The sequence below is a fragment of the Bos taurus genome, chromosome 7, assembly GCF_002263795.3.
Source record: "Bos taurus isolate L1 Dominette 01449 registration number 42190680 breed Hereford chromosome 7, ARS-UCD2.0, whole genome shotgun sequence".
Classification (NCBI taxonomy): domain Eukaryota; kingdom Metazoa; phylum Chordata; class Mammalia; order Artiodactyla; family Bovidae; genus Bos; species Bos taurus.
Window position 1 is genome coordinate 69,234,681 of NC_037334.1, and position 26,539 is coordinate 69,261,219.

The 26,539-nt window shown below is 39.0% G+C and overlaps 1 protein-coding gene across 6 annotated transcripts in view; it reads right to left on the reverse strand.

Moving 5' to 3' along the window:
• SOX30 (SRY-box transcription factor 30) overlaps positions 1 to 26,539 on the reverse strand; it is an 80,323-nt gene that overhangs the window by 17,305 nt on the left and 36,479 nt on the right. For 2 of the 6 annotated variants that reach the window (XM_024994430.2, NM_001046429.2), the window contains 1 exon segment: positions 21,276 to 21,823. The exons of 2 other annotated variants lie outside the window; for them this stretch is intronic. In XM_024994430.2, the coding sequence (XP_024850198.1) occupies positions 21,442 to 21,823 (382 nt within the window). In that variant the 3' untranslated portion in view covers positions 21,276 to 21,441. 6 annotated transcript variants of the gene reach the window in all.

Consider the following 26,539-nt stretch of genomic DNA (forward strand, 5'->3'; position numbering starts at 1 on the left):
GGGAACAAGACCTAGGTTGGATTTCAGTCTCTCCCCTGTGCCCTTTAAGTAATCACTTTGCACAAGTTAGAGAACATGCCTCTCTACCTCAAATTTCTCAGTTATAAAATTTCAAAGGAGACAAGGGTGTCCACTTTCACCACTATTATTCAACATAGTTCTGGAAGTCCTAGCTACAGCAATCAGAGAAGAAAAAGAAATAAAAGGAGTCCAGATCAGAAAAGAAGAAGTAAAGCTCCGTTTGCAGATGACATGATACTGTACATAGAAAACCCTAAAGATAGTATCAGAAAATTACTAGCTAATCAGCGAATTAAGCAAAGTTGCAGGATACAAAATCAATACACAGAAATCACTTGCATTTCTATATACTAACAATAAAAAATCAGAAAGAGTAATTAAGGAATCAATCCCATTCACCATTGCAACAAAAAGAATTAAATATCTAGGAATAAACTTACCTAAGGAGAAAAAAGAAGTGTCCACAAAAAATTATAAGACACTAATGAAAGAAATTAAAGATGACATAAACAGAAGGAGAGATATTCCATGTTCCTGGGTAGGAAGAATCAATATTGTGACAATGACTATACTACCAAACTCAATCTACAGATTCAATGTGATCCCTATCAAATTATCAATGGCATTTTTCACAGAACTAGAACAAAAAATTTCTCAATTCATATGGAAACACCAAAGACCCTAAATAGCCAAAGCAGTCTTGAGAAAGAAGAATGGAACCGGAGGAATCAACCTTCCTGATTTCAGATTATACTACAAAACTACAGTCATCAAGACAGTACAGTACTGGCACAGAAACAGAAATATAGACCAATGGAACAAGATAGAAAGCCCAGAAATAAAGCCATGCACCTATGGGTCCTTATTTTTTACAAAAGAGGCAAGAATATACAATGGGCAAAGACAGGCTCTTCAATAAATGGTGCTGGGAAAACTGGACAGCTACATGTAAAAGAACAAAATTAGAACACTTCCTAACATCATACACAGAGACAAACTCAAAATGGATTACAGACCTAAATGTAAGACCAGAAACTATAAAACTCTTAGAGGAAAACATAGGCAGAACACTCAATGACATAAATCAAAGCAAGATCCTCTATGACCCACCTCCTACAGAAATGGAAATAAAAACCAAAGTAAATAAGTGGGACCTGATTAAACTTAAAAGCTTTTGCACAGCAAAGGAAACTATATAAGCAAGGTGAAAAGACAGCCCTCAGAATGGGAGAAAATAATAGTAAATGAAACTGACAAAGGATTACTTTTCAAAATATACAAGCAGCTCATACAACTCAATACCAGAAAAACAAACAACCCAATCAAAATGTGGGGAAAAGAGCTAAAAAGACATTTCTCCAAAGAAGACACACAGATGGCTAACAAACATATGAAAAGATGTTCAACATTGTCATTATTAGAGAAATGCAAATCAAAACTACAATGAGATATCACCTCACACCAGTCAGAATGGCCATCATCAAAAAGTCTACAAACAATAAATGCTGGAGAGGGTGTGGTGAAAAGGGAACACTTTTGCACTATTGGTGGGAAAGTAAATTGATACAGCCACTATGGAAGACAGTATGGAGATTCCTTAAATAACTAGGAATAAAACCACCATATGACCCAGCAATCCCACTCCTAGGCATACACCCTGAGGAAACCAAAATTGAAAAAAGACACATGTATCCCATTGTTCATTGCAGCACTATTTACAATAGCTAGAACATGGAAGCAACCTAGATGTCCATCGACAGATGAATGGATAAAGAGGTAGTGGTACATATACACAGTGGAATATTACTCAGCCATAAAAAGAAATGCCTTTGAATCTGTTCTAATAAGGTGGATGAACCTAGAACCTATTATACAGAGTGAAGTAAGTTAGAAAGAGAAATAAATATCATATTCTAACACATATATACAGAATATAGAAAAATGGTCCTGAAGAATTTACTTACAAGGTAGCAGTGGAGAAACAGACATAGAGAATAGACTGATGGACATGGGGAGAGGGGAGGAGAGGGTGAGATGCATGGAAGGAGTAACATGGAAATTTATGTTACTAAATGTAAAATAGATAGCCAATGGGAATTTGCTGTATGGCTTAGGAAACTCAAACAGGGGCTCTGTATCAACCTAGAGGGGTGGGATGAGGAGGGAGATGGGAGGGAGATTCAAAAGGGAGGGAATATATGTATGTTGTTGCTGCTGCTGCTGAGTCACTTCAGTCGTGGCTGACTGTGCGACCCCATAGACGGCAGCCCACCAGGCTCCCCCATCCCTGGGATTCTCCAGGCAAGAACACCGGAGTGGGTTGCCATTTCCTTCTCCAATGCATGAAAGTGAAAAGTGAAAGTGAAGTCGCTCAGTTGTGTCCAACTCTTAGCGACCCCATGGACTGCAGCCTACCAGGCTCCTCCGTCCATGGGATTTTCCAGGCAAGAGTACTGGAGTGGGGTGCCACTGCCTTCTCCAGGATATATGTATACCTATGGCTGATTCATGTTGAGATTTGACAGAAAACAAAAAAACCCTGTAAAGCAATTATCCTCAATTAAAAAATTAATTAATTTAAAATAATTTCAAAGATACTCTGAGGATTAGGGAAAAAAGTGTAGAAAAGAATTTAGTGCTGTATCTGGCACATTATGTGGTAGACAAATAGTTGTGGTAGTAATGATGATGATGATAGTGGTAGTGGTGATAATCTTTATCATTTTGTTCTAATGCAATGTAACGAAATGCAAAATCAGGTTCATATTCAGAATCCAGTTGGAAAAATGAGTTGGATTCCCAAATAACCACAGTACCAAGCAGAATTCAAGAATAAGTACACATTCCTATCTTCTTGACTTTATACAAGCTGTTTCATCTTCTGGAAAAGATGTCTTATACCATGTTCACCTCTTCAAATATGGCCTGACTTTGTTTCAAATGCTATTATTCTATGGTACTCTTCTTGGTCACTCAAGTCAAGCAAGCTTTCCTGTAAGCCTCCTACCCTTCATTTGTGTGAGACTCCCCCTACAGGCTTTCAATAAACACTGCTTTCTGTTTGAACTAATTTGAATGAGTTTCTGCTTCTTGCAACCAAAAGAGCTTTGATTCAGATACTGCCAATGTGTATAGCTTTAGGCATATTGAATGTGAGGGTGCTGAAAACACAAGGGAGGATGCAGTCAAGCCAGGCTGAGGGTGGGATGTGGGAGTCACAGGCTGATTATCAAAGGTGGTTCAGAACCCATGAGATCTCTAGAGAGGCAAAAAGAGATGAGAGAAAAGACTGGAAACATGACTGATTTCAAGAAGAACTTAGATAAATTCTTGTCCCACTAAATGAAATCACACTATCACTCCGTTTGGTAGTGGCTGGGCACTGCCTAGTTACCAGGAGAGAATGTAAAGCAAACACAGCCTCTGCCTTTCTGGAAATTACAGCTACATCTTCTACTGAGTACAGATGAAGTGTAAAGATGACTATCTTGTGGTTCTTTGTCTTATTTACAGGGTCTTAAAAGATGAAATAGAAGAATTGGACAAGATCATACCAAGTAATATATTCAAAAGTGCTTCAGAAATGGAAACAGCTTTGTATATATAATTGATACTAGTATTCACTCCATAGTTAGGACCTACTGAGCCAAGCAAATCATTTATACATACATATATCAGGGGCAAATCATTTATATATATCCTTTGAAGGGAAAAAAAGTACCCTAGAAGTAAACACTATTATCCCACTTTACAGATAAGGAAACGGAGACGCAGAGAGGCTAATTCTTGCTCTAAGGTCATGAGGCTGGTGAGTAGCAGAACTAGAAGTAAATTCACATTTGTGTTTAAGAGAGTTTTGACGGAAGGGGGAAAAATTATCTTCTCAATTACTGGAACAACTGGATATTTGTATGAAAAAAGGGAATATTGACCTTTACCTCACATTGTATACAAAAATTACCTTGAAATTGATTATAGAGCCAAAATTAAAAGTTAAAACTACAAATTGCTAGAAGAGTCACAGAACGTATTCACAACTGAGGGAGGCAAAGATTTCATGGACAGGACACAAAAGCATAAACCACAGGAGAAAAAACTGACAAATTAGATTTCATTAAAAAAAAAGCTTCTGCATTTTTTAGAAGATACTATTAAAAAATAGTATAGAAAAGTCACTTCAGTCGTGTCCAACGCTGTGCGACCCCATAGACAGCAGCCCACCAGGCTCCCCCGTCCCTGGGATTCTCCAGGCAAGAACACCAGAGTGGGTTGCCATTTCCTTCTCCAGTGCATGAAAGTGAAAAGTGAAAGTGAAGTCACTCAGTCATGTCCAACTCTTAGCGACCCCAAGGACTGCAGCCCACCAGGCTCCTCCATCTATGGGATTCCCCAGGCAAGAGTACTGGAGTTGGGTGCCATTGCCTTCTCCAATTAAAAGAAAAGATACTATTAAAAGATATAAACAGCAAGCCACAATCTAGAAGAAAATATTTGCAACGTAAATATCAGATAAAGGGCTTGTAACCAGAATGTATAAAAAGAAGGTAACTCAATCTTTTTAAATGGACAGAAGATTTGGATATACTCTTTATAAAACATGATATATGAATGGATAACAAGCACAGGAAAAGATGTTCAACATGACTGGTTATCAGGGAAATGCAAATTAAGACCACTGTGAGATACCACTTTTTATTCATTTTAGATTGACTAAATTTATTTTTTTACATGACCTTCCTAAAGTCCCTAACTATCCCTTCCCTCCCGCCCCCACCAACCATAAGTTCATTTCCTGAGTCTATGAGTCTCTTTCTGTTTGTAAATAAGTTCATTTGTATCATTTCTTTTAAGATTCCACATATAAGGAATGTCATATGATATTTCTCCTTCTCTCTCTGACTTACTTCACTCAGTATGAAACTCTGAGAATCATAGGGAGAATGACTTCTAAAATGACTGACAATACCAAGTATTGTTGAGGATGTGAAGCACCGGAACTTGCAGATATTCCAGTTTAGAAAACAGTTTGGCAGTTTCTTATTAAGTTAAACATATACTTATACTATGACCTAGCAATTCCACTCCTAAGTATTTGCCCAAGAGAAATGAGTGCACACACTCACAAAAGTTTATATGAATGTGCACAGAAACTTCATCCAAAATAATCAAACAATGGCTAATTCAAAGGCTAAACAGATCATGGTACATCCATAGAACAGTATATTACTCAGCAACAAACAAAGAACTATTAATATATACAACAACATTGATGAATCTCACAAACTTTATGCCGAGGGAAGGAAGTTTGGGAGCAAAATACTATATTCTCTTCGGTTCAATGTATACGAGATTCTGAAAAAGGCAAAATTAAGCTACGGCAGCAGCAGGTTGATCAGTGGTGTCCTGGGGTGTGGGGGCGGCGGTTGAGGATTGCTTGGAAGGGGCAGGTAAGAGTTTTCTGAGGTTAGAGAAGTGTTCTAAATCTTGACTGTGGTGGTGGTTATAGTGTGCACCGCTGCTGCTGCTGCTGTTCGGTCACTCACTCGTGTCCGACTCTTGGCGACCCCATGGACTGTATAGCCCACCAGACTCCTCTGTCCATGGGATTTCCCAGGCAAGAATACTGGAGTGAGTTGCCATTTCTTTCTCCAGGTGAACTTCTCAACCCAGGGATCAAACCTGCATCTCCTGTTTGGCAGGTGGATTCTTTAACACTGAGCCATATGGGAAGCTCATATGGGTGCACACTTCACTCAAAATTTATTGAGCTGTACATACACTTAAAATGGTCACATATTACAATATGTAAATTATACCTCCAGAAACTTTTTAAAGAAATCTTGAAATGTGAATTTTTCCACAGGCACCATAGCAGGAAGGGTAGACATACTGTGGAAGACAAGGAGCTGGCAAGGGCCAGAAACTTTCAGGGACTAATTCTGTTTACAAAATCGCTCTCCACTTTGACCTTTCACACTCCTAGAAGCTGAAGTCCCTCCTCAGGTCCTATCAGACATGGAGTGCCGAGCTGGCAGGAGCAGGACTGCCCACAGGACAGCTATTAACATATGGAGAAAGGGGTCTGTTTTTTCCTCTCAGCCCACTGAACCTAGGATGGATCATCTGACTTAATTCTGAGTTCTCCATATAAGCCCTCATGGCCTCTCCCCTCCTCTGGCCTCACATTCCCGCCTCACTTCCTTAGAGGGCTGTCTCTCTGGCTCTCACTTGGCAGCCAGAGGCCCCTCACAGATCCTTGGGCAGCAAAGAGACTGTAATAGCCATCAGTTCTGAACCCTTTACCTTCTTCAGGCAAGCCACAGGAAACACTGGATGGAATAAATCCTACCAGTCACAAGCATTCAGACAGCCTCATAAGTACTGTTCTTTTAAAAAGCTGGAAAGATGGGTTGAGGAGTTTGGGGCTATTTTTAGCACCACACACTATAAAAAGGAAATGCCACTGATGATCTTAGATGGCTATATTTTTATATGGGATAATTCAAGCTTCCTTCTTAGAGTTTCCAGTCATAAGAAATTCTTAATAAAAAATATTACCTCAGGTCATACCCTCAAACTCAGCTTAACATTGCTGAAATCCACTGGGGTTATTCCAGTCAGGACTGACTAGGAGAACTAGGATTGCATTTTTGGCCCATTTTTATGGCTACTCCCTTCTGAGTTGCTCAAGTCTGTCCTACCAGAAGAAAACAACCAATTAATCAACCTATGTACAAATATTTATTTGTAGTAACTATGTGGAAGCAGCATGGCAAATAGTTTGTATGCAGGCTCTTGTCAGACTTACCCAAGCTTGGTCCCTGTGTGGCATTAGGCAAGTGGCTCAGCTGTTCTGAGCTTTCCTGATGAAACGGGTTTTTGTGAACCCTAAGAGCTAATGCTTAATGTCTGGCACTTAGTAAATGTTCAGTAAATGTTAGTTCATTATTATTATGTGTTCAGTATGCCTCTTACCACAGGGACTGCAAAAGTGTGCTTTTGCTTTTAGGAATTCTGTACCTAATTTTGATACTCAAAACATAAGACAGCAGAATAGTAAAAGAACAACAGAAGTAATGATATCTCATGGGTTACTCAGCTGGTAAAGACTCCGCCTACAATGCAGGAGACCCCGGTTCAATTCTTGGGTCGGGAAGATCCCCTGAAGAAGGGATAGGCTACCCACTTCTGTATTCTTGGGCTTCCCTGGTGGATCAGATGGTAAAGAATCTGCCTGCAATGCAGGAGACCTGGGTTCAATCCTGGGTTGGGAAGATACCCTGGAGAAGGGAATGGCTACACACTCCAGTATTCTAGCCTAGGGAATTCCATGGACAGAGGAGCCTGGTAGGCTATAGCTCATGGGGTCGCAAAGAGTTGGACGTGACTGAATGACTTTCACTTTCACATTAGTGAAGGTCCTAAAAAACTTGCATTGTAGTCTTTCAGATACTGCTGGTCCCCTGCTTGGAGCTTTATTGGAGAGCAATTTGTCAGTGTGTATCAAAAGCCTTTAAAACACGTTTGTCCTTAATAAAGCAATCTGTCCGATTGTCTGGACATACAAATGAGGAGTGACATAGGAGGACCATGCCATTCCTGCATATAGACTAGATAACTTTAAGGTCTCTTAGAACTCCAAGAGCCTGGGGCATCTTTAAGAGAAAATATTAGTCTGAGTTTGCAAAGTCACAGGGGTTTGGGGTACCTAACTCCATGTATTCTGTTTAGCTAGGTTGTAACAGGTCACTAATTTCACAGAACCCAAGACAGGACTTGGGATTTACAGACATAGAAAATAGTCATGGCAGTTGTGTTTCCATTGTATTTGCACCCATCACCTCTCATTCCAAGAACAAGGAATAAATCTGCAGCTGTTGTCTGAACTTCTTCAATGTGAAACAATTTGAAAACTACAGCTGTTAGAGGCATAAACCTGATTCTGGTTTTGTCCTTCGTCCATGTCTCATGTTTCATGGAAGTCCCTAAAAACCACACTTCTGGGGGTTGAGTCAGAGAAGGCGACTTCTCCTAATCATCATCCTTCTAGAAAACAGAAGTGCTGAGTGCTGATTCCAAGGAGAACTTTCCAGCGTGAAGCAGAGTCTGTCCATGCCTTGGTTCAATGGAACCAAACTCCCAAGAGGGGTGTTGACATTCCTAAAGTCCTACAAAAAGTTCAGCTGCCACCCAGCTTTGCCCACTGGCTAGCAGACATGGATACTATGGCAAACACCAGCATCTGGCTGCCAGCAGTCTGGCTATCTGGGGAAAGGGGCAGTCTGGAGGGCTTTAGTGCATCTCAAGTTAACCTCACTAATCTACCCTCACTTCCACAGAGAACAGCATACTGTATTCAGCGATCTCAGCAACAGCTGTGCCTTCCAAATCAAGACACTGTTCAGAAAGATGATCCAAATGTGGGCTATGTGTTTCAGCAGGATTTGGTGGGACTTTCCTACTCAAACGGTCTTTTGTGTGCTTCTCAAAGGCAGGATATTGACTTCACGCATGGCTAAAGCATGATGGATGACTTGGAGTTCTCAATTTACATTTGGCTTGTGGTCAGAACTGACTGTCAAAATGCATGGTATCTGATGGACAGTGCCTGGCTTGTTCAGACTTGTTTCTGATGGAGTGAGTGGATCCTAAGGCTTTTGCTCCATCCAGGTTTGATAAGCTAAACATGGCTGGAATGTTACAAAGTTCCTCTTGAGGCAGAAGAATTCAGTGTCCTGAATTGGCAGTCTCTTTTACCCTTTTTGTTTATATTCAGCATCTTTACCTAATTCCAGATCTACTCTGACACCTGTCCATTTGTTACAAGGTGTGGTCCCACCCCGCATGGAGGCAGCAGGAGTAGAGAGCCTCTGTTCAAGTCCTCTCTCCCTGCTCCTTAAAGTCACCTGCTTGGTCTTCTTGCTTTCTCAGTAAGATCCTTTGCAAGTGGGAAGTGCTTCTGTCTTCATCAGGGCTCTGTACTGTCTTTTCAGGCCAAGGGGAGTCAGAAGCTGACCTTCCCTACCATGCCTTGTACAGATTTGCACAATTATATGACAAGAGTTCAACACTCCCAGGCTGGTAGTGGGGTGGAGGTTACCCCTACATTCTCCAACAAACCACAGTGGACAAGGTGAAAAACTGAGCTTTTAGATTCTAAAATGATTCAGATGTTTTGATTCCCAACAAAATCTGTGGGGAAGGCTTAGCTTGCCTGTTGCACTGACCCCTTGACTAGGCCCAATGGCAAACAAGTTATCGCGTGGGAAGAGCTAAGTTCAGTACCTGTGGTGTCACAAGAAGTGATGAACCCAGAATCAAGGCATTATAAACCTAACAAAGGACCCAGGGGAATGAGCACTCCTCTGACCTGGCAGACCCTTCTCTCCACATGCTGGGTCTTTTCACTCAGTGTGATAAAGGTGCTGGGACTCAGATGTGTGGGCAGCTGGCCTGAGAAGAAGGGAGGCCTGGGTTGGGGTAGAGAATGGCTTCATTCTCCATCATGGAGCCCTGGTTCTATGTGTAGCCTCTGTACTGCTCACTGGCATGGGCAACAGTGAACCCAAGTGAGAGCCACCTCAGTAGAATGGAACTTATCCTTAGACCCAATCTTTGTGGGGTTTTTGTGCTTTGGCCTAGCCAGAGTGTAACCAAAAGTGGGGTCCAGCTGCTTGTTGCTCAAAAGCCAATAAAGAGGCAAGGTTGGTGGAGAGGAAAGTTTGCTTTATTTTGGATGCCAGCAACTGGGGGAGAGTGGGCAGACTCTTGTCCAAAGGCTGACTCATCCTATTCCCCCAACAATCAGTGGGCTAGAGCTTTTATAGACTGAGGGAAGCAGGCTACATGTAGAAACAGTACAGTCAGCTCTGACAGTCATCTTGAAATTGGTCACTGGTGGTCTGACCAGCGTCATCTTGATTGTTTTAAGTACAGCTTGTCTGGCTTGTTTGTTCCCATTTCCTTGAGGCCAATTCTCAGAACTGTGACAGCTTATGTCATGGTTACAATCTGGTCATAATGTAGTTAACTTCTCCCATGTGGTGACGGTTTCAGTATCTATAAGGCAGCTCACAGGATATGGCTCAGAATATTATATAGTCCTTAAGAAAGAACTGGGGCTTCCCTGATAGCTCAGTTGGTAAAGAATCCACCTGCAATGCAGGAGACCCCAGTTCAATTCCTGGGTCAGGAAGATCTGCTGGAGAAGGGATAGGCTACCCATTCCAGTATCCTTGGGCTTCCCTTGTGGCTCAGCTGGTAAAGAATCTGCCTACAATTCAGGAGACCCCGGGTTGATCCCTGGGTTGGGAAGATCCCCTGGAGAAGGGAAAGGCTACCCACACCAGTATTCTGGCCTGAAGAATTCCATGGACTATATAGTCCATGGGGTTTCAAAGAGTCAGACACAACTGAGCAACTTTCACTTTCACTTAAGAAGGAACTAAATGTCCTTGATTATGCTTAATGACTAAACTATTATTATTTGGTCTCCTTTGACTGTTTTCCTTTGTTTTTGCATTTTCTATGGAAAAGTCATTAAAATGACTACTATGATTAAAACTTACTCTTTGGCTGAACTTTTTCTAAGAAAGCAGGCTGAGGACATGGGGTACAAGGACCATAGGGTCCTTGAAAGGCCCTTGAAAGGACCTTCATTTCAAGAGGAACCAAGAGAGCCTCTTAAAAGAGAGCCTCATGGAAACTTTTACAAGATCATACTTTTAAAGCTCTGGCACTGAATTTACTTACAGGAAATCTATTCTAAAGAAAATAATTTGTTGTACTCTCAGTGTTGGTAATCACAATACATGTCAGGAATAATTTCAATTCCAGTAGAAAGGGATTGGTTAAAGAGATTATACCTATACAAGTAAACCATTAAAAATGTATTCTAGATTAGCACTTCCTTATAGAAATATAACCCACCACCAAGAAGTTCAAACCTGATCAAACCTCTAGATCTAATCGCCAATTTATAGAAAATTCAGAAGGCAGAGAAGTATGTTAAATGACAGCAAGGCAATGCAATCAGAATTCAGAATGTAAGTATTCTACACAAATCTAGTCTATTCTCCAACAAGAAAAAAATACAAGAAAGAAAAAAAGACCAAATGGGAACATAGAGAAAAAGACTTAAGATATATGTGAACCAAATCCAATGGGTAGACTTTCCTTGAATCCTGAATCCTTTACTCAAATATACAATTTTTTTTTTAAAAGGTCATTTATGAGACAACTGGAGAAGGTGAACACTGTGGGCATGTGATATTAATGAATGATCACAATTTTGTTGTTTTTTTTTAAGAGTCCCAATCTTTTAGTACTGAAATGTTTATGGATAAAATATAATATTTGCAATTTGTTTTTTAAAACTCCATGGCAGAGGAGAATAAGAAGTACAGAATTGGTGATTATTGAATATGAGTGATAGGTGTAGAAAATTTACAATAGCATTTATGCTCTTTTATATAGTTTGAAAATTTTCATAATACTAACTTTATAAAAATCATGTTGTAGAGGAAATCTAGTATCATGGAAATGCTTACGGCATATTACATAAAAGAGGGGGTTGCATCTTAAGTCCCATTATGATCTCATTTTTGTAACTATGTATATGTCAGAAAAGTCTGCAGAATTATATGAACCAAAATGACTGATGAACTATTATTAATTCTGAGACTGAATTACAGTGATTTATACTTTTTAGTATGTTCACTGCTATACATTTTTACAATAATCATTATTCTTACAAGCATAAAATGACAATGAATATATTTAAAATTAGAAAAAAAAATATTTCTAATTTTATATCTCAGGGAAGCCTGATGTAATGCACAGCAGTCAGTCCATGGGGTCACTAAGAGTTGGACACGACTGAGAGACTGAATAAGAAAAAAATATATACATAATTAAATTTGCACAGAAAAGTTACAGAAAGATAGTCCTAGGATTTAGTGCCTTCTTGTGTTTTCCTAATTCACTGAAAAAAGTAAAATTTGTTATAGAAAAAAATTTAGAACAAAGAAATGCCAGCTTTATTTTAGGGCATTGAAATGGTTCTGATTACCATGTTCAACGTGGGGTGGGGTGGTGGTGTTGCCCACACCACCAACAGGCAATTCTCCATGACACCAGCTGTACATCCTACAATGTAACTCAATTCTGACACCATCTACCTGAGCTCATGTCAGATCCCACAGGTGAAGGGGTCAGTCTCACAAAACTGTTTCCACCCTACTTTAGATGCCAGTCTTAAGCCAAGGTTACCACTTGTGCTTCTGACTGACTAGCTATAGACTGAAACTTCCCAGTTACCCTCTCCTAAGGTTCAGCCAATTTGCCAGAGTGGCTCACCGAACTCAGAGAAACATTCTACTTATTAGATTACCAGTTTATTATAAAATGATACATCAGGACCATCCAGATGAAGACATGCAACAAGGCAAGGTATGAGGAAAAGAGAAGAGAACTCCCACATCCTCTTAAGGCAAGGTACTTTCCCAGAAGCTCCATGTATTCACCAACCTGGAAGCTCTCTGAACATCATACTTTGGGGATTTTTTATGGAGGCTTTATCACAGAGGCATGATAGATCATTAACTCCATTTTCAGCACTTCTCACTTCTCAAGACAATCAGGGATAGGGCTGAAAACTCAAAGCCTCTAATCATGGCTTGGTCTTTCTGATTGACCAGCCCTTACCCAGGAATCATCCAAGAACCCACACAGAGACACTTTATCAGAACAAAGACACTCCTATCACTCAGGAAACTACAAGGGTTTCAGGAACCCTGTATCAGGAACCAGGGTCAAAGACCAACTACTGCACCAAAAGATATTCCTAGTGCTCTAATCACTTTGGAAACTCCAAGAGTTTTATAAGCTCTGTGCCAGAAACAAAAACAAAATCTATATTTATTGCTATAAATCATAATATTACAGATATTTTAAGAAAATGTTTGAATACGTCATAACTACCAATTTATGTACTCTATCTCTGTATGAAGTTGAACCATTCCCTGGTAGACTTGATTTCTGCTCTTGAATGGAGCACCTCCTTGATGTGGGACAAGTCAATTGCTCCTCACTGAGTCTCAGTTTCTTCAGCTTTAACTTATGTTTTTCATGTGCTCAAAGGAGAGATCCAAATGTACTGAAAGGCTTTATACAAATGTGAGGAGGTAGTAAGTGGCTGGTCCCCTCCTAACAATTGTATCATCATATCTTAAGGAAAAAGAAAAGCTAAACACGGCAGGCAGGTGAACACTTGAGTAAGATAAAACTAATTTCTCTCCCAGTCATTTTTTCCAAGTTGGCCTCATGATAGTAACTTGGAGGTTTCAAGATGGATGTCCCAGAGACAAGATAGAATGGGGAGCGGGTGTTGTGTGCTGCTGAAAACACAAGAAGGAAACATTAAGACACAACTGCTGCTAATAATATGCACCCAGCACTGTGTATGGGCTTACCAAGTAGCATAGTGGTAAAGAATCTGCCTGCCAATGCAGGAGACATGGGTTCAATCCCTGGGTCAGGAAGATCCCCTGGAGGAGGAAATGGTAATCCACTCCAGTATTCTTGCCTGGATAATCCCATGGACAGAGAAGCCTGATGTGCTACAGTCCATGGGGTCATAAAGAACTGGACATGACTGACTGAGCATGCACATCACTGAGTACAGTCATTAATCCTCAACAATAATCTATGAGACTATTATTATTTTATTGTTATTATAAAAAACACAATTATTATTTTATTGTTCAGAAAACTGAGGTTTCAAAGAGGTGAAGTTACTTGCCCAATGTAACATAGCTCCAAAGTGACAAAGCCAGGCCTCTTCCCCAATTATGCCTGATCCCAAAACTGATAGAAATTCTTAAACACTAGTCTCTACGGCATCACTAGAGGTAAAAACTGAGCAATGTCAAGAGTATTCCCTGGGTTTCAAGATGTTAGATGGCTCCTTGCATCCTAGAAAGGCACCTCTTTATATGTCCCCATGTTTGTCCGGACTAATTTGTAAAATGTAGAAATCCACTACCACAGCAAAAAAAAAAAAAAAAAAAAGCTTGAACTAGCTAACTGGCTCAAGGAGCAGTGCAGGTGTGAAGTTGTGCTCTGTAGCGAAAGGAACCCCAAACTGAGTGTGGGTTCTCTCTATGTCATCCTGTCTCTACTTCCCTGTTGGCATCATGTGCTTCTACAAAAGATAAGCTTTACCCAAAATAAAGAGAACATGGCCATGGTGGCTCCAAAGCTACATTCTTGGAGAAAACTTTCTACAAAAAAAGTAAAATTGCTCTATCATGTCCTCTTAGAAAAATGCTTGCGTGAATATGAAGCTGTGAATACAGAGCTGTATTTGTTATTCTTTTGGCCATCATGTATTTATTTTTCTCGTTTCTAGAATATTTGCTCTCGTTGTCTCTCAAGGAACTTAGAGTGTAGTGGGAGATATAAATAAAGGCGTTGTATAAAGCAGAAACAATAAGTCTCTGAGGATTAGAGAAAACTTTCTGGAGTGGAAGTATTCTGAATGAGCTAGAATTTGGTCCAGCAGCATGTGATACAAAACACAACACTGAAGCAGATTAAACTAGTTAAAATTTACTTTTACCTCACATAAAAGCCTTGAGGAAAGTAATTTAGTGCTGGTATGGTGTTTTTACTTCTCTCTTGCTTTTCTACCAACCTCAGCATGAAGTCTCTATGGTCCAAAATGGCTACTCAGATTCCAGCCATCACTTGCATATTCCTGCCAGTAGAAACGAAAAAGGGACAAAGAAAGGGCTAACGTCTCTCTTTGAGGGTATTTTATGGAAGTTGTACATGAAAGTTCCATTGACATCTTATAGTCAAGAATCTTAGGTACTTCACACCACACCTTGCTTCAAGAGATGAAACACAGCTAAAACTACAGGGTTCTATTACTTTAAAAGAAAAAAAAAGCAGTCATTAGGAGAAAACTGACAGATATCGAAACTGAGATATGAAGAATGATTAGCAATTAAAATGGGAGGCCGCAAAAATTGTCCAGAAAGAGGTACCGGTGCGTTTCCTTTGCAGGAAGGGTCACCGTGGAGCACTTTGCTTTCCATGTCCTCTGTTCAACATCCTTTGCATTGTGACCCAAAGTCCAATCTAGGAATGAGACTGCTTGCTTTAGCCATTCAGTCCTCTGATGTAAAATGACCTCTAAAATGACATAAAAACCCAACATATCACTGAAATTATTATGGCTGCTCAGAGTACCCATTCCCCTAGTCTGTAAAAGTGCTCACTCTGAAATCTTATCATTGAACCTTACTAGGACAGATTACTGAAACCAATTTGGAAGAAACTGCAATCCTAACCCTTTCATGTGATTATGGCATATCTGTCTGAAGCAATATTATGCAAACATGAAAGGTCATCATTTATGAAGCTATACAGTACGAAAAACAGCTCATGATAAAATATTGAGGAAACGCAAATTTGCAAAAAAATCTGCAAAAATTGTGTATGTGCTGTGATTATAATTGTGTGAAAATGTGTGTATATGGGCAAATATAGAAAGATCATCATAAAATAAAAACAATTATTGGATGGATTACAGATGTTTTCTTCTCTGAAAATTCTCTTTAGCACAGTTACATTGTTTTCATGGCAAAATTTTAAATACCTTGCAAACTTTACATGATGTAAACGATAAAACTGCTTAGGAATAACTTGAAGAGCTTATTAAAAATGAATATTCCCAGGTTCTAGCCAGAGAAATTCTGATTCTATAGATATAGGGAATGGCTGCATTTTTAACAAGGATCCCAAATTATTTTGTTGGAAGCAGTGTACTGACCACATCTGTAAAACACCATCATAGCTAGTATCTCAGAGATAGTTTAAAAAACTATAGAGTTAGAATATTAGGTGTGCCCAAACAGCCCAGATTTGCATTGTACTGAAGACTCTGGCGGGTGCTTCCCTGGTGGTTTAGATGGTAAAGAATGTGCATGCAATGCAGGAGACACGACTTCAATCCCTGGGTCGGGAAGATCCCCCTGGAGAAGGGAATGGCTACTCACTCCAGTATTCTTGTCCGGAGAACTTCACGGATGGAGGAGCAAAAGGCCCTTATGTTAGGAAAGATTGAAGGCAGGAGGAGAAGGGAATGACAGAGGATGAGATAGTTGGATGGCATCACTGACTCAATGGACATGAGTTTGAGCAAGCTCGAGGAGATGGTGAAGGACAGGGAAGCCTGGTGTGCTGCAGTCCATGGGATCACCAAGAGTTGTACACAACTGAGCAACTGAACAACAGCATAAGACTCTGGCCAATATCCCACTATCATTCTTGGGGAAACGGTAAAAAAGTCTAAGACTCCATATTCACAAAAATGCTTTCACTCTGGTTTATAAAGTGAAATATCACTAAAAGGTACAGCTTTGATCATTTTTGTCTTCCAAGTAAGGTTGAAGCGGTCTGATAAAAGCACCCCATACTAATAGCTATGTGTCTCCAGTTCTCTTACAGGCTCTATGCATCCTGGCACTTACCCCACGCCTTTCGAATAGGCCTGACACAAGTTCAGCTATAATCTGCTGTTTTGAGTGAGGTTCAGTGATTTCAAACTCTACAACTGCGTAGCACAACATGAGTAAGTGTAGATCTACATAGATCCAGATGATCCAATATTCACTTATTTGCTTATCTCAATTTGCCCAGGAATTTCCTGGTTTTAGCACTGGTCCTAGATCCTCCCCTCCCCCCTAACCTCGCCCCTCAGTTCTGAGCAAACCAGGACCATTGGTCATCCTATACATTTCCACTATGTGACCCAAGTAATTATGCACAGCTTAGAAGGAAAGATCCTTTCCAGGACGGGTTATCAGCCTCCACAGACCATGTCCAATGTAATACAGGCGAAAACATACCTTTTGGAAGCTCTTCCTTTGAAAAAACAATACATATAAAATTCTGTTTATTATTTTTTAGAAACAAAACATTTCCTGAAGTGGTTTCAGAGGAGCCAGAGGTATAAAAGTATACCAAACAGTTCTCCTCCTACATCTTCATCTCCTTGCTTTTTCTGCAAGCATTCATCATTTAGTGAAAAGTTAAGATTTCTATGTGTTACGCATCAGAAAGAAGACATGTAGGGTTAGGTCAGGCAGTTAGAAGGAAGAAGGTAGAGATAAAGGGTAAATCTGTCTAGAGGATATGGAACTTCTCATCAAGTAGAATTAGAAAGTAACTTGCTTACAGAAAAGTAGTTTTATACTTGAAGCCCTTGGAATCTAAAATCCTAAAAAGATGATTCAGAATGCTAGAAAAGGATGTTCCTCAGTAGAATCTATCCTAACACATAGGCTAGATTTTTTCAGACTAACACTGTTCACCTCAAAATTATATCTCTTTAAGATACTGCAAGTTGTGCATAGAATCCCCAGAACTTCATTTTGACATCAAATGATAAAAGTTCCAAACTAGTACTTTCAAAAGTACTTGTATTTTTGGCTCAGAAATAATCCATCTGACAGCTGGTTTTCACTGTGAAAAATATACTTTTATGGGAATTTAAAACATTTGTCCACTTGAAGCTTTGGATGCAGTATCAACTTTCATTAAAAAGCCAGTTTAGTGGACAATCGAAATTTATAATAACTCTAAGTTTCAGCTCTTCAATCTTTTAAGACTATCAGATACTTAATGCAGAAACAGTTTAATGAGCCACCACCTTCTTTCAGCAAAGGATTTAAGGATTTTTCCAGTTAATGCAGAAAACCAAATTGGAAGCCAGCAATTGAAAACTGAAGCAACCAACTATAAGTAGCATTTTCCAGAGTAGATTCTGTTAGCAGACATTATGTTAAAACAAACAAATAGAAAAAAGTATACTCAGGCTAAGGTAGAAAAGCACAAGATAAACTGAGGTCAACATAGTTCTTCATGGCAAGATTTTTGAGAAGCAAGCAGGGGCTACTCTCTAGTTGTGATGCATGGGCTTCTCACTGCAGTGGCTTCTCAGTGGCAGAGAATGAGCTCTAGGTGTGCAGGCTTCAGTAGCTTGGTGCATGGGCTTGGTTGCTCCATGGCATGTGGGATCCTCCTGCACCAGGATTGAACCAATGCCCCTTGCATTGCAAGGTGGATTCTTAACCACTTGAACACCAGAGAAGTGCCTCCAATTTATAATAGGAATGAACAAGGCATCGAAACCTATTAGAATGCACTTGTGGTTTCCAGCTTGGAGAATTTCACTCTGACAACTTGGACAGGCAAATGAATTCATTCCTAGGGCAGCACTCTGTTTGTCTATAGGGTCTCTAGTCAGAGCTAACAATGGTTTGAAGAGCTATAAATGAGCAGATATGGGCATTTGTTTCTAGGCATGCTTAACTGCTACTGGATATTGTTTCACCTAAGAAATACCCATATTTCCCAGCCCAAATTATACTGTAGATCTATAAACCATCTAACTGACTTCTGTTCCTAGCATTAAGGAAGAGGAGGGAGAAGATTTAAAAAGGGTTGCCCTGACTCAACAGTCATTAAAATGAAACGGAGGGGTTAGAATTTGCAGTGCAGGACTAGCCTAAAGACAGATAGTTCAGAAATACTGAACCATGCTCTATATTATTCCACTGCCTTACAAAGGCATTCCCCCAACCAATTTGTAAGAACAAGTTCTGCTGGAAATACTGTCCCATACCTCTCAGGATGGCTATCACCAAAAAGTCTACAAATAACAAATGTTAGCACAGATGTGCAGAAAAGGAAACCCTAGTCAGGTGGCGCTAGTGGTAAAGAACCCGCCTACCAATGCAGGAGACATAAGCAATGCGGGTTCGATCCCTGGGTCAGGGAGATTCCCTGGAGAAGAAAATGGCAACCTACTCCAGTATTCTTGCCTGGAGAATCCCATGGACAGAGAAGCCTGGTGGGCTACAATCCATGGGGTCACAAAGAGTCAGATATGACTGAAAGCAGCTTAGCACATACTACACTATTGGTAGAAATGTAAACTGGTAAAGCCACTGTGGAAAACAACATGAAGGTTCCTCAAAAAACTAAATATAGAGGCGCCATATGACCCAGCAATTCTACTCCTGGGTATGTACCCAAAGAGAATGAAAACATTAATTTGAAAAGGAACATGTACCCCAATGTTCACAGCAACATTATTTACAATAGCCAAGATACGGATGCAACCTAAGTGTCAATACATGAATGGATAAGGATACACAAGCACACACATACACACACAGAATATTATGCAGTCATAAAAAAGAATGAAATTTAGCCATTTGCAACAACATGGATGGAAGTGGAGAGTATTATGCTTTTTTTTTTTTTTTGGCTGTGCCATGCAGCATGCAGGATCTTAGTTCCCTAATCAGGGATCAAATCCATGCCCCCTGGAGTGGAAGCCCACAGTCCTAACTACTGGACTGTCAGGTAATTCCTTATTATGCTTAATGAAATTAGTCAAATAGAGAAAGACAAATACTGTATGTTTCCACTTACATGAGGAATCTAAAATATAAAACAAATGAATATAGCAAAACAGAAACAGATTCACAGATATTGAGAACAAACTAGTGGTTACCAGTGAGGAGAAGAATTGGCAGAGGGGCAAAATAGGGATGGGGGTTAAGAGGTACAAACTACCATGTATAAAATAAGCTACTGGATATAGTGTGCAGAACAAATATACCCAGTATTTCATAATAACTTTAAATGGAGTATAATCTATAAAAACACTGAATCACTATGTTGTACATCTAATACTAATTAGTATAATATTGTAAATGAGCTATACTTCAGTAAAAAAGAATAAGTTACTCTAAACCCAGTTTAGTCACTAAGGTGTTATTAAAATGAGATGGGATAAAATGGCTCAAACTCACATACAATGGTGTAGACATCTGTCAGGTCTAGACATTAAATGTGCTGTAGTTCCAACATGAAGTTACATGTTCATTCTCTACCAAGAAATTCAAGTTTTGGTCCTTAACCACATTCACATAACACTGCACAGAGTAATAATATAAAATATGAAAATAAAAATTTTATTGGGAAAAGGAAATGCTACATACAATAAGTCTATGGTTGATGAAATATATTACATTAACAGCCTTTGCTTAAGGGACAAATACAGGTTTAGCAAAGGAAGAAGTTGGAAGCTTAAAACAGGTATCCATACACAACTTCCAAGCAGTTTTAAGTAAAAAAAAAACTCAATTTGCATAAATTATACAGCTCATTGAGGGAAAGGTATATTGGTTTGTGGTTACTTCTAATCATCAATTCACTTTGTGTCTTGTATTAATAGATCTCTTCTACCCTGATCCCAGCTCTGGTCGTTCTGATCCACTTCTAATATGGTTCTCTCTGTTCATAAGTGTGTATTTACCAAGAGGTCACACTGCAAACAGAATTCTTTCACTCACTGTGAATTAAACAAATCCCACGTGCTCTTAAATAAACTCTATGGTTTTAAAGACAACTGCCTGAACCAAATTTGGAAGAGCTCTTCCACTGAGGGGAGTGCTTACGTTATAGGTACAATCTGTAAAGAGTTTAGAAATGGCACCAGAATATGTGCACACCATCTTCATTGATACAACTTCAAGTAAGCTAATAGGATCTGTACAATTCTACAGACTATTAAGTAAAAATAAATTCTGCATGTGGTATGGACACCATTCTCATTTGAAAAATACTCATTTACTTACTTCTATACCCTCAACAGAAAACATCCAACAAGAACAATTTTCTCTATGTTTATTTAATTATAACAAAAGTAGAACAATGCACACCAAATGGAAATATATCCAAAAAAGATGATAAAAATGTTTAGGAACAGAAATGACTAATTTAGCTGAAGGAATTAATCAGGTTCCATTAAAACACATTTGCAACTTATAATTGGTTATTAGTGTAAATTAAATTTAGTAACTGAGTCCCAATTCACTACTAAAAGTTATCAAAATATTTTCAAAATGTTACATAAAAACTAAAATATCCATATTACATAAACACCAAACAAAAAATTCATATAAAGAAAAATAAATGCATCCTGAGATAAAATACAAATCACACTTAAGACAAATTATACACTCCCTTTCCTCTCACATATAATTGTGAGGATTCGGTATTTTGCACATTCCAAGATAAAGTAATGATAATATATGCTGATGCAAATTTCAGCCATAAAAATAAACTACTTCATATCTTAAATATTCCTATGATGAAACATCAGACTCCAGTTTCACTAATCAAAACTTTATGAAGGCATAAATTGCATTTGGTTTTGACTCCTCAAATCATGGCTGAAAACTCTCAGCAAAGCAGTCTAGGCTTTTTTTTTCTCACACCAAGTGACCCAGAATATATTTAAGAAATGTTTATTTTCTGTGCATATTTGTTTTAAAATTATAAATTCCTGAGCACTTTTTCTTCTTCCTCCTCATCACTGTCAGTGACATTGACTTGCTGGATACTAGAGGGAGTTGATGTCGGGGCTGTGAAGACATTCTCCAAGGCTCCAATGTCCAGCTGAGGGATGGGATTTAAGTATTCTTCCCCACTGTGGCAATGACTGTTATAGTAAGAAGTCCCATCCATGTTCTCACAACTTCGAGAATCTTCATTGTGAGCACGTTCATCTGGGTAGTCTCTAAAAGGATAGTCTCTATTTAAAGCTGAAAACATAGCCTCATGTTTTTGGTACCTGTCTTCATAATAACCAAGGCATTCTGGCATTGAACTTGGAAAATTTCCATAGCCAAAGGGCGGCCGACTATAAGGGCACGTGCTGTAGCAGAAAGACAAAAAAGGAATTATATCATACATTGCCCACATGTTGTCTTGTGTGCAAATTAACTGAGCAAGTTTAACTACACCATCTTTGGAGCTTACAGAGCTCCCAAGATAATTTTTTGCAACCACTTCATGTATTCATCCACATGTTGCCTAGCCCTAACATGAAATAACTGGCAAAGTAAGCTTGTAACTATTATCTCTCATCAGCCTCAGACTTCGTATCTTTTGGTAGCCTCGATAAAAGAAAAATTATTAACAGTTATTTGGTCCTTTATCTCACAACGCTTTATGCCATGTAAGGTTTTAGAAATGCAGGCACCTGTTGTGCTTGCTTAAAAACTGACACTTGGTAAGCAGTGTAACAATTGTTTTTACTACTAATGAAACAAACCTTATGGTGTGGGAAATGTGAAACTGGTTGAAACCAAGAATTCTTGGGGGTGGAGGGAGGGCACTCAGAGGATAAAAATTTAACTTTTAAATTCACATTCAGTAATGAATTATATTAAAAACACTCAATACTAGAATGACTTGAACTGATATTCAACTGTAATTTTTCAGACTGTTTCTCAAAAAAGAAAAAAATTTGGAGAATGGGGATATGAAGAACTGAAAAGATTATCTTGCTGTTTTACAAACCAATGGTTATTCTTTTAAGGCAAATCTAAAATTCTGCCATTCAAGCTTACTTGTCGATTTTTTTTTTAAAGTATTACTCTCCACTTCAAAGGCACAAAACAGGAATCATAGGAAGAGATATACAGAAAAGACTATCCAAAATTTGCCTGGACTCATGGACTCCACCTAGTGACAGATAAGCATTAGTCGCGCAGTAGTGTCTGACTCTGTGACATCATGGACTATATATACATAGCCCACCAGGCTCCTCTCTCCACGAATTCTCCAGGCAAAGATACTGGAGTGGGCTTCCATTTCCTCCTCCAGGAGTGACAGATAATATAATTACCATGCTCATTAACAAAACCCAAGACAAGTGGGTGTTTCATTTCATGCTCCCACTTCTCTTTTAAAGGTTAACTTTGTTTCCTTCTCTTTAAAAAAAAAAAAGTACAACTAATAGACTCCAATCTCAAATTCTTTGGAAATGCAGGGTTTCTTCAGTGGTAGTGTTCTAACCCAAATCTTCAGAGCTAGAGACTTGACCCAGGTTCAATACTACAAAGATGAAGCATGGCTTCTGAAACGTTCCAGATTTCCATTCTTACTGCCACAGCCTCATTCAGGCATTTTAATTTAATATGTATGTACTGAATGCATAGTACTGGAAGTTACTAACACTATGACTTGGCTCCTTAGCTCTTCCACCTTTATGTCTCTCCATCTATTGGATTCCACAAATACTTCATATTCCACAAATATTCCACCAAGTTCAGTCCCTCAGTTGCGTCTGACTCTTTGCAACCCCATGGACTGCAGCACGCCAGGCCTCCCTGTCCATCACTAACTCCCAGAGTTCACTCAAACTCATGTCCATTGAGACAGTGATGCCATCCAACCATCTCATCCTTTGTTGTCCCCTTCTCCTCCCATCTTCATTCTTTCTCAGCATCAGAGTGTTTTCAAATGAGTCAGTTCTTCGCATCAGGTGGCCAAAGTACTGGAATTTCAGCTTCAGCATCAGTCCTTTCAATGAATATTCAGGACTGATTTCCTTTAGGATGGACTGGTTGGATCTTCTTGCTGTCTAAGAGACTCTCAAGAGTCTTCTCCAACACCACAGTTCAAAAGCATCAATTCTTTGGTGCTCAGCTTTTTTTATAGTCCAAGTCTGACATACATACATGACTACTGGAAAAACCATAGCTTTGATTAGACAGACCTTCATTGACAAAGTAATCTCTCTCTGCTTTTTAATATGCTGTCTAGGTTGGTCATAACTTTTCTTCCAAGTAAGTGTCTTTTAATATCATGGCTGCAGTTACCATCTGCAGTGATTTTGGAAACCAAGGAAATAAAGTCTGTCACTGTTTTCACTGTTTCCCCATCTACTTGCTATGAAGTGATGGGACCGGATGCCATGATCTTAGTTTTCTGAATGCTGAGTTTTAAGCCAACTTTTTCACTCTTCTCTTTCCCTTTCTCTTTCCTCTTTAGTTCTTCTTTGCTTTCTGCCATAACAGTGGTATCTGCATATTTGAGGTTATTGATATTTCTCCTGGCAATCTTGATTCCAGCTTGTGCTTCATCCAGTCCAGCATTTCTCATGATGTACTCTGCCTATAAGTCAAATGAGCAGGGTGACAATATACAGCCTTGATGTACTCCTTTCCAGATTTGGAACAGTTTGTTGTTCCATGTCCAGTTCTAACTGTTGCTTCTTGACCTGCATACAGATTTCTCAGGAGGCAGGTCAGGTGGTCTGGTATTCCCATCTCTTTCAGAATTTTCCACAGTTTATTGTGATCCACACTGTTAAAGGCTTTGGTGTAGTCAATAAAGCAGAAGTAGATGATTTTCTGGAATTTTCTTGCTTTTTGATGATCCAACTGATGTTGACAATTTGATCTCTGGTTCCTCTGCCTTTTCTAACTCCAACTTGAACATCTGGAAATTCACAGTTCACGAACTGTGAAGTCTGGTTTGGAAAATTTCAAGCATTACTTAGCTAGCACGTGAGATGCCTGCAACTGTGTGGTAGTTTGAGCATTCTTTGGCATTGTCGTTCTTTGGGACTGGGATGAAAACTGACCTTTTCCAGTCCTGTGGCCTCTGCTGAGTTTTCCAAATTTGCTGGTATATTGAGTGTAGCACTTTCACAGCATTATCTTTTAAGATTTGAAATGACTCAACTGGAATTCCATCACCTCCACTAGCTTTGTTTGTAGTGATGCTTCCTAAGGCCCACTTGACTTCAAATTTCAGGTGAGTGAGTGATCACAGCATTATGATTATCTGAGTTATGAAGATCTTTTTTTGTATAGTTCTTCTGTATATTCTTGCCACCTATTCTTAATATATTTTGCTTCTGTTAGGTCCATACCATTTCTGTCCTTTACTGTGCCCATCTTTGCATGAAATGTTCCCTTGGTATCTCTAATTTTCTTGAAGAGATCTCTAGTCTTTTCCATTCTATTGTTTTCCTCTATTTCTTTGCATTGATCACTGAGGAAGGCTTTCTTATCTCTCCTTGCTATTCTTTGGAACTCTGTATTCAAATGGGTATATCTTTCCTTTTCTCCTTTGCTTTGCGCTTCTCTTCTTTTCATAGCTATTTGTAAGGCCTCCTCAGACAGCCATTTTGCCTTTTTGCATTTCTGTTTCTTAGGGATGGTCTTGCTAACTGTCTCCTGTACATGTCACGAACCTCTGGGCTTCCCTGGTTGTGCAGACAGTAAAGAATCTGTCCACAATGCAGGATACCCAGGTTCAATCCCTGGGTCGGGAAGATCCCCTGAAAAAGGAAATGGCAACCCACTCCAGTTTCCTTGCCTGGAGAATTCCATGGACAGAGGAGCTCGACAGGCTACAGTCTATGGGTGTCTCAAAGAATCAAACACAACTAAACAACTAACAAATATTACAAGGGGGGACTCAAATCAACTTCCTCCACAAAACCTTCTTCTCTTCAGCTAGAAAAAATTCACCTACTAACTAGTCTTTCAGGACTCAGTATAGGCAAGACACCAAATCACAAGATTTAGTGGACAATTTAATTTAAAAAAATCTAAAATCCAAGTAGTATATACTTGATATGTGCTAAAGTGTGCTGTAATGCAAACATCACATGGCTATATTGGTGTGCTAAAACAAGTTAGTATTATATCTGGAGAACAAAGACAAGAATAATCCTAAACGGTTACATAGATGAAAATGAATAACTGCAGAAGCATCGTGGTGTAGTGGGAAAAGCACTACCATAGTGATTACTCAGTGTTGTTTAAATTTGCAATTCCCTAATGATACATGATGTGGAGCATCTTATCTATGTTTGTCATCTTTTTATGTTCTCTGCTGAGGTACCTGATGAGGTCTTTTGTCCACTTTTTAATTGGGTTGTTCAGTTTCTTGAGTTTTCAGAGTTCTTTGTATATGTAGATAACAGTCCTTTATCAGATACATCTTTCAGAAATATTTTATCCTCGTCTGTGGCTTGTCCCCTCATCCTCTTGATAACACATTTTTTGACACTAAGTATTAAATAGCATTGTGGAATTTGAAGCAAAGAATTATGAGTCCTCCATCTTTGTTTTCCTTTTTTAAGATGTTTTTTTACTATTCCAGATCGCTTACAATTCCATATAAATTTTAGAGTCAGCTTTTCCATTTCTGGAAATTTTGAAAAGGATTGTATTGATTTTGCAAATCCTTTCGGAAAGTATTGTCATCTTAATAATAAGTCTGTCAATGCATAAACATGAATACCTTCCCATTTACTTCAGTCTAATTTATTTCAGCAGTGTTTTATGGATTTCAGTTTACCAGTTTTGTACTTCGCTGGTGAGATTTATTCCTCTATATTTTACTCTTTTTAATGCTACTATAAAAAGTAATTGCATTCTCAATTTCCTTTTTGGTTTGCTTACTGCTAGTGTACTAAAATACAACTGAATTTTGTAAATTGATCTTACCCCTGCAACTCTGCCAAATTCATTCATTCACTCTAATAAAATTTTTGTGGGTTTTTTAGGACTTTCTATTTATAAGATTATCCATATATAGGATCATGTGTGAAAAGAGGTAATTTTGA